The 9,896-nt window shown below is 42.2% G+C and overlaps 1 protein-coding gene across 1 annotated transcript; it reads left to right on the top strand.

The window, feature by feature from the left end:
• The first annotated feature begins 281 nt into the window (after positions 1-281).
• Positions 282-9,485, top strand: LOC121861137 (translation initiation factor IF-2-like). Its single transcript, XM_042358703.1, has 2 exons — positions 282-453; positions 8,858-9,485. The coding sequence occupies exons 1-2, from the start codon at positions 434-436 to the stop codon at positions 9,483-9,485; spliced, it is 648 nt and encodes a 215-aa protein (XP_042214637.1). The 5' UTR covers positions 282-433.
• Positions 9,486-9,896: the final 411 nt, after the last annotated feature.

The following is a 9,896-nucleotide window of genomic DNA, read 5'->3' on the forward strand; positions in this document are numbered from 1 at the left end:
GTTCTTAAGAAATGTTTTGATATAAAAAGCAAAATACTTTTACGTAACGAAACTCTTCATAAAAATATTATTGGCATAAAACCTAATGGGAAATGTTTCTAGACCTAATAGGTTCATTACTAAAATATAATAGTTAAAACTGATTTTTTCTTTACTTTGTCAAAAACGTTATAATTCTTATAATCCTTAAAGTTTAAATAAATTACATTATAAACTTATTCGAGCAAGTGACGTTCGGCAACTGAGGCAAGAACAGCAAGATAAGCCCAGTTGCAGCCGAGCCTTGCTCTGAGAGAGTTGCAATCTTGTTGGCAGAAACTCATTGAAAGTTTTTAAAACACCGATCCAGATTTTAGAGAATATCCCGGTTTGTGAATTCTGATCGCCATCCATTTATAGTGAGGTAACGTGCCGAGGACCGTGGACGAGAAGAATGAACCGAGACTTTTGGAGGTGGGTGAGGTTGCAGCTCCTTTAAGTAACGTGTAGTAGTAAGAGATGAGATTAACAAATAAGCTTTAAATTGTGGTAAAATTATGCTGTTTTACCAATTCTTGGTTACTGTAAATTGTTTCTTTGTCGTCATTAGAACTTAACCCAATAATAGACAAGGTACGGTACATATTCCACACCGCAAGTTGGCAGGGGTAGAATCACGTGAGCAGCGATGATATACTTGTGACGGTATACGTACTGTACGTATTTACTAGATAAAACTAGAGAAAAACTCAGAATGGTATTCATAATAACGAAAACTTGAGTGCTTAGAGAGACAGATCACGCCAAATATAGGATGTTTACTGGTACCGTAGCTATATCTCGGATACGTGTATATTGCACCACATTTTGGCCGTAATCTGGATGGTATGAGGTACCGCACATACGAGTACAGTACTTTTAATTCTTTTATGCTGGAAGTTATGATGACCTTCACTTTGATTTGTTGAGTTGATTTATCGTCTTTATTATCGTGTCGAGTCAAATAGACTGCAGAGGAAGAATAACATAGATCATTTCTGAACCGCAAGTCAGATCACCTTCAGATTAAACACCCAGCTTATTTCTCTTCAAGTATAACCACTCTAACCCTAACGCTAACATTAACCTAACCAACCTACTTTAACCTAGCCTACTGTACCTAACCTAACCAACCTAACTTAACTTAAACTTGCCTACTTTGCCTAACCTGACCTGACTCAGTCTAACCTACACATCATTAACCCAGAATATATTATTACATATATCCACAAATGAACTAGAGACAAACCCTAAATATATGAATAAAATGAATTATTAACTCGTCTGCCATTGTGTATAACTCCGCAGAAGGATTAGTTAGTTAGCCTGCCATTGTATGAAGGAGAAATGTGACAGAGTGGAGTATGGCAGGGTAGGGTGGGATATGGCAGGGTACGGTAGGGTATGGCAGAGTATTTCAGGGTGGAATGGCGATGGAAAGGTACGGTATGGCAGAGTAGGATGGGGATGGAAGGGTACGGTAAAGTAGGGCATGGCAGGGTAGAGTAGGGTGTGGCAGGGTAGAGTAGGGTGTGGCAGGGTAGAGTAGGGTGTGGCAGGGTAGAGTAGGGTGTGGCAGAGTAGAGTAGGGCATGGCAGGGTAATAATTTTGTCCATACAGTTTCTATGAGAAGCCTAATAAAGAATCTAGTTCCCTAATTAAAGTTGTCCAAAATTATTACTGCCTTTTTCATTTGTGTTTTTGTTTATTTTCTTAGACTGGCCTAAAAATTCATTAAAATAATCTACATACCATTATTAAAGCAAAAAAAAAAAAAAAAAAAAAAAAAAAAAAAATATATATATATATATATATATATATATATATATATATATATATATATATATATATATATATATATATATATATATATATATATTTATTTATATATTTATTTATTTATTTATCTTACCGGAAACGACAGCCACCATCTTGTTTATGAACGAATTTGACCTTCAGTACCAATGGTAAATATTTCTCTGAATTCCTCAAACTCGAAACCCATCCCAACCCTCCCCTCACCCACCCTCCCCAGATACCAGAATCACCGTCCTATCTTAATTTAATCAAAAGCTACATCCATCATTTTCTGTTTTTGCCTCAACTAGGCTCTGGCCATTTTGTACTGTATATACAGTATATAGCTCAGTGACTCAACAACTTCCTATATCATGGTGTTTATCGGTATTTACTGTAGCATGGTGCACCGGATGATTTTTATTGCATTAGATTCTTTGGGGTTTACTGTACGGTATTGGTATTCTCTATTCATAAGGTGTAGTGATGTACAGTCAGCAAAAAAATATTCTACACCCCTTGGTCTGATGGCCCCTGCAACGATCACTGACTGAGGCCATATTAATTTGGTAAGGTTGGTATTTCTGGTTGCGTGATGCATTGCATTACCAGTATGACGTATTTTTTTATATCACATATAGTTAATACAGATAAATTAACTGGAATCACCCACGTAAATGAGTGTTGTTCAGAATTCTTGGTCCGGTGTGTCATATTGTATAACACTATAAATGTGCAGAAATTTTTGTTATTGACTGTACATGGTGGGAGTTAAGTTTAAACTCTCCTAGTTCTTATATACCTCGAGTTTTTTTAGAATTTGTAGCTCCAATATCATCGTTGGAAAATTTGTGATGTAATAAAATCGTATTTTTTTATAAATCGATTTATATTTTTCGTCATTTACTGGTATATAAAAATATATTATCTCCATCTAAGGCTTAATGAAGGTTAATTGAAAGAAAATTTAGATATAATAAATTTTTAAGACAGGTACCGTAGCCATGTAACTTGACATAAAACTGATAAATTATATCACCATTGCAGCTTACCGATATCTAAGTTAATCAAAGATATAATTAGCCATAGGAACTTGAAATAAATCTCATCAAATTAATCTCGGAAACAAAATTTGTATGAAGAAATAATTTACATTTTTACCGTGGGTATATATATATATATATATATATATATATATATATATATATATATATATATATATATATATATATATATATATATATATATATATAAATTAAAAATATATATATAATTTTTTTTTTTTTTTCACGTAAATATCAGTCATGTTTTTCTTTGTATAACACAATAAATCGTATTATATCATTACTTCTATTACATGAACAATGGACCAACAAACTAGCCCAAAACAGCATGTCAGGCTACAGGATACTGTATAATATTTGCCATGACCGATAATGTAGTCTATTCGTTCTTCTTAGTCTTTAATTAGCATTGACTCCTATATAGTTCTGTATGACATAAATACCCAGTTATTTGTCTTCGTATATTTTGCGAAGAATATTGTGTTAAAATTAAATGTTATATTTCTTAATGTTTAATTATTATACCGTAATTCCATGGATTTACTGCTGTATTCATTTACTTATATCATCCATCTACTGTGCTCAAAATTCCCAAGTAAACTGTTAATATATAACTGATAAAATGTGAAGGTTAAAATGTACAACTGAATATAATTTTTGCCTCTACAGTCTGCATGTAATTAACATCCATATTTTAAGTTAACAAAATATTCTTAAATAATGTTCTCTAATTGTAAATACTATATGAAAAACTCTTGTTACTGTTGCATGGAAATGATGAAATTTACTGAATTTTTTGTTTATCTTGTATCAAATATAAAGTTCTTCGTGGGCTGAAAGTGGACGGCTTCGATTTTCTTCCGTGGTTGATTTCTCTGTCCTAATGGCGACAACGGAACCGGGGGGGACGGAACCGGGGGGGGGGGTTAGTGTATTAGTATAATGAAGTTCTAAAATTATCTAGATTTGGACCCATACTGTTGCTAGTTACGAGGATAATTACTCCAGCAGTTACTTAAGAACTTTTTTCGGTGTAGGTCTGTATTGTACAGCTGTGGTGTACTGTAGGTCTGTATTGTACAGCTGTGGTGTAGTGTAGGTCTGTATTGTACGGCTGTGGTGTACTGTAGGTCTGTATTGTACAGCTGTGGTGTACTGTAGGTCTGTATTGTACGGCTGTGGTGTACTGTAGGTCTGTATTGTACGGCTGTGGTGTACGTAGGTCTGTATTTGCGACGGGCTGTGGTGTACTGTAGGTCTGTATTGGTACGGCTGTGGTGTACTGTAGGTCTGTATTGTACGGTTGTGGTGTACTGTAGGTCTGTATTGTACGGCTGTGGTGTAACGGTGGTCTGTATTGGTACGGCTGTGGTGTACTGTAGGCCTGTATTGTACGGCTGTGGTGTACTCAGGTCTGTATTGTACGGCTGTAGGGTACTGTAGGTCTGGTATTGTACAGCTGTGGTGTAGGGTACGTCTGTATTGTGCCGGCTGTGGTGTACTGTGTTCATTGGTATTGTACGGTTGTGTGTACTGTGGTCTGTATTGTAATGGCTGTGGTGTACTGTGGTAGGTCTGTTGTACGGCTGTGGTGTAACTGTAGGTCTGTATTGCATGGCTGTGGTGTACTGTAGGTCTGTAGCTGTACGGTTGTGTACTGTAGGTCTGTGTTGTACGGCTGTGGTGTACTGTAGGTCTGTATTACGGCTGTGGTGTACTGTAGGTCTGTATTGTACGGTTGTGGTGCATTGTAGGTCTGTATTGCAACAGCTGTGGTGTACTGTAGGTCTGGTATTGCATGGTTGTGTGTACTGTAGGTCTGCATTTCAGCTGGCTGTGTGTACTGTAGGTCTGTATGTACAGCCAAGGTGTGTACTAGGTCTGTATTGTACAGCTGTGGTGGTATTGTAGGTCTGTGTTGTACGGTTGTGGTGTACTGTAGGTCTGGTATTGGTATGGTTGTGGTGTGTACTGTAGGTCTGTATTGTACGGCTGTGGTGTACTGTAGGTCTGTATTGTACGGCTGTGGTGGGTACTGTAGGTCTGTATTGTACGGCTGTGGTGTACTGTGTCTATGGCTGCACGGTTGTGGTGTGTACCTTTTTAGGTCTGTATTGTACGGCTGTGGTGTACTGTAGTCTGTATTGTACGGCTGTGGTGTGTACTGGTAGGTCTGTATTGGTACGGCTGGTGTACTGTAGGTCTGTATCAGGCCAGCTGTGGTGTACTGTAGGTCTGTATTGTACGGCTGTGGTACTGTAGGTCTGTATTGCCAGCTGTGGTGTACTGTAGGTCTGTATTGGTACGGTTGTGGTACTGTAGGTCTTATTGTACAGCTGTGGTGGTACTGTAGGTCTGCATTGTACGGCTGTGGTGTACTGTAGGTCTGTATTGTACGGCTGTGGTGTATTGTAGGCCTGTATTGTACGGCTGTGGTGTACTGTAGGTCTGTATTGTGTTGCGCTGTGGTGTACTGTAGGTCTGTATTGTACAGCTGTGGTGTACTGTAGGTCTGTATTGTACGGCTGTGGTGTACTGTAGGTCTGTATTGTACGGCCAGGTGTACTGTAGGTCTGTAATTGGTACGGCTGTGGTGTACTGTAGGTCTGTATTACAGCTGTGGTGTACTGTAGGTCTGTATTGTACGGCTGTGGTGTACTGTAGGTCTGTATTGTACGGCTGTGGTGTACTGTAGGTCTGTATTGTACAGCTGTGGTGTAACAGGTCTGTATTGTACGGCTGTGGTGTGCTGTAGGTCTGGTATTGTAATGGCTGTGGTGTACTGTAGGTCTGGTATTGTGTTGGTGCTGTGGTAAAAATTGTAGGTCTGTATTGTACGGCTGTGGTGTACCAGGTCTGTAATTAATGGCTGTGGTGTACCGGTGGCCTGTATTGTACGGCTCTGCGTACTGTAGGTCTGTATTGTACGGTTGTGGTGTACTGTGGTCTGGTGGTCAGCAGCTGTGGGTGTACTGTAGGTCTGAAATGGTCAGGCTTGGCTGTGGTGTACTGGTAGGTCTGTATTGTACGGCTGTGGTGTACTGTAGGTCTGTATTGTACGGCTGTGTGTACTGTAGGTCTGTATCAGGCCAGCTGTGGTGTACTGTAGTCTGTATTGTACGGCTGTGGTGTATTGTAGGTCTGTATTGTACAGTTGTGGTGTACTGTAGGAAAGTCTGTATTGCACAGCTGTGGTGTACTGTAGGTCTGTATTGTACCAGCTGTGGTGTACTGTAGGTCTGGTATTGTACGGTTGTGGTGTACTGTAGGTCTGTATTGTACGGCTGTGGTGTACTGTAGGTCTGTATTGTACAGCTGTGGTGTACTGTAGGTCTGTATTGTACGGCTGTGGTATGGACAGGTCTGTATTGTACGGCTGTGGTGTATCAGTAGTCTGTATTTTGTACAGCTGTGGTGTACTGTAGGTCTGTATTGGTAATGGTTGCTGTGGTGTACTGTAGGTCTGTATTGTACGGTTGTGGTGTATCATGGTGGTCTGTATTGTACGGTTGTAGTACTGTAGGTCTGTGGCTGTGCAGGCTGTGGTGTACTGTAGGTCTGTATTGTACGGCTGTGGTGTGTCCTGTAGGTCTGTATTGCAATGGCTGTGGTGTATTGTAGGTCTGTATTGGTAATGGCTGTGGTGTACTGTAGGTCTACATTGTACGGCTGTGGTGTACTGTAGGTTTGTATTGTACGGCTGTGGTACTGTAGGTCTGTATTGTACGGTTGCGGTGGGTACTGTAGGTCTGTATTGTACGGCTGTGGTGTACTGTGGTCTGTAATGGTATTTCTGGCTGTGTGGTGTACTGTAGGTCTGTATTGTACGGCTGTGGTGTAACTGTAGGTCTGTATTGTACGGCTGTGGTGTACTGTAGGTCTGTATTGGTACAGCTGTGGGTGTACTGTAGGTCTGTATTGTACGGCTGTGGTGTACTGTAGGTCTGTATTGTACGGTTGTGGTGTACTGTAGGTCTGCTGTATTGGTACGGTTGTGGTAAAAATTGTAGGTCTGTATTGTACAGCTGTGGTGTAATTGTAGGTCTGTATTGTACAGCTGTGGTGTACTGTAGGTCTGTATTGTACGGCTGTGGTGTACTGTAGGTCTGTATTGTACGGCTGTGGTGTACTGTAGGTTCATTGTATTGTACGGCTGTGGTGTCTCTGTAGGCTGTATTGTACGGCTGTAAATTGTAGGTCTGTATTGTACGGTTGTGGTGTACTGTAGGTCTGTATTGTACGGCTGTGTACTGTAGGTTTTGTATTGTACGGCTGTGGTGTACTGTAGGTCTGTATTGTGGCTGGCTGTGGTGTAATTGTAGGTCTGTATTGTACGGTTGTGGTGTACTGTAGGTCTGGTATTGTACGGCTGTGTACTGTAGGTCTGTATTGTACGGGTTGTGGTGTACTATTGTAGGTCTGTATTGTACGGCTGTGGTGTACTGTAGGTCTGTATTGTACGGCTGTGGTGTACTGTAGGTCTGTATTGTACAGTTGTGGTGGTACTGTAGGTCTGTATTGTACAGCTGTGGTGTAGTGTAGGTCTGTATTGTATGGTTGTGGTGTACTGTGGTAGGTCTGTATTGTACGGCTCTGTGTACTGTAGGTCTGTATTGTACGGCTGTGGTGTATTGTAGGTCTGGTATTGCATGGCTGTGGTGTACTGTAGGTCTGTATTGTACGGCTCTGGTGTACTGGTAGGTCTGTATTGTACGGCTGTGGTGTACAGTAGGTCTGTATTGCACGGCTGTGGTGTAGGTCTGTATTGGTACGGTTGTGGTGTAGGTCTGGTATTGTACGGTTGTGGTGTACTGTAGGTCTGTATTGTACGGCTCTGGTGTACTGTAGGTCTGTATTGTAATACGGCTGTGGTGTACTGGTAGGTCTGTATTGTACTGGCTGTGGTGTACTGTAGGTCTGTATTGCACAGCTGTGGTATTGCAGGTCTGTATTGTACGGGTTGTGTACTGTAGGTCTGTATTGTACGGTTGTGGCATCAGGTTCATTGTATGCATGTGGTGTACTGTAGGTCTGTATTGCACGGCTGGGTGGTGGTACTGTAGGTCTGGTATTGTACGGCTGTGGTGTACTGTAGGTCTGTATTGTACGGCTGTGGTGTACTGTAGGTCTGTATTGTACGGTTGTGGTAGTACTGTAGGTCTGTATTGTAATGGTCAGGAAAATTGTAGGTCTGTATTGTACTGCTCTGGTGTACTGTTGATCTGCATTTTTATGTTTCAGGTGTACAGTAGGTCTGTATTGTACGGCTGTGGTGTAGGTCTGGTATTGTACGGTTGTGGTGTAGGTCTGTATTGTACGGCTGTGTGTAGGTCTGTATTGTACGGGCTGCGGTGCAGGTCTGTATTGGTACGGTTGTGGTGTAGGTCTGTATTGTACGGCTGTAGAGTCTGTATTGTACGGTTGTGGTGTAGGTCTGTATTGTACGGCTGTGGTGTAGGTCTGTGGTTGTACGGCTGCGGTGCAGGTCTGTATTGTACGGTTGTGGTGTAGGTCTGTATTGTACGGCTGTGGTGCAGGTCTGTATTGTACGGTTGTGGTGTAGGTCTGTGTTGTACAGTTGTGATGTTGATCACTTGCCGCACCATCCTTATCAGGCGCCAATATAGTGGACTGTACTGTACACGCTGGGCTGTTAACCTCTCACTGTTTACTCGAGGAAACTTTGGTAGAAGTAGTTTATGTGGGTATTTGTGATATAGTTTTCCCTGATAGTTAATGTAGACAATGAAGAGAAATGTTGTAAATTTCATAGGGAGATATTAGGGAGTGGGTCACTTTACAAAAGCATTCAATGCAAAGAGAGGAGAAACCATGTGGTGTGTGTGTGTGTGTGTAGTTGTGCGTTTGTCTTTAGATAGTGTATAGTTATGTGTATAGTGTAGTGGTGTGTAGTTGTGAATTATTAAAGTGCATCTCACTACCTGTATTAATAATAGGTCTCTCTCCTTGTTCTCAGATCCCCCTGTTGGGAGGATGACGATGCCCCCAGTCCAGATATTATAAACGACTTCAGCGGCGACGAGGAAGACGACAACTACGACCGAAATGAAATAGACAACCCCCCGAGCCCCCCGGGTATGACGAACAATCACAGTTGTCAGTCATCTCGAGAACAGGGTCCTGGGAACAACTGGGGAAGTGCAAGTAGCCCTATCAACCCAGGAGGTGCAAATAGCACCATCAACCCTGGAGGTGCAAGTAGCACCATCAACCCTGGAGGTGCAAATAGCACCATCAACCCTGGAGGTGCAAATAGCACCATCAACCCTGGAGGTGCAAATAGCACCATCAACCCAGGAGGTGCAGGCAACACCATCGACCCTAGAAGCAGTAGTAGTAGCACCATCAACCCTGGAGGTGCAAATAGCACCATCAACCTGGAGGTGCAAGTAGCACCATCAACCCTGGAGGTGCAAATAGCACCATCAACCCCTGGAGGTGCAGGCAACACCATCGACCTAGAAGCAGTAGTAGTAGCACCATCAGCCCTGGAGGTGCAAATAGCACCATCAACCCTGGAGGTGCAAAATAGCACCATCACCCTGGAGGTGCAAATAGCACCATCAACCCTGGAGGTGCAGTAGCACCATCAACCCTGGAGGTGCAAATAGCACCATCAACCCTGGAGGTGCAGGCAACACCATCGACCCTAGAGCAGTAGTAGTAGCACCATCACCAGGGGTACAAGTAGCACCATCAACCCTGGAGGTGCAAATAGCACCATCACCCTGGAGGTGCAAGTAGCACCATCAACCCTGGAGGTGCAGAGCACCATCACCCTGGAAGCAGTAGTAGTAGCACCATCAACCCAGGAGGTGCAGAAGTAGCACCATCACCCTGGAAGTGCAAATAGCACCATCAACCCAGGAGGTGCAAATAGCACCATCAACCCAGGAGGTGCAAATAGCACCATCAACCCAGGAGGTGCAAGTAGCACCATCAACCCAGGAGGTGAGGCAACACCATCGACCTGGAGGCAGGCAACAAATAGACCC

Source organism: Homarus americanus, unplaced genomic scaffold, assembly GCF_018991925.1.
Source record: "Homarus americanus isolate GMGI-L3 unplaced genomic scaffold, GMGI_Hamer_2.0 scaffold52806, whole genome shotgun sequence".
Lineage (NCBI taxonomy): Eukaryota > Metazoa > Arthropoda > Malacostraca > Decapoda > Nephropidae > Homarus > Homarus americanus.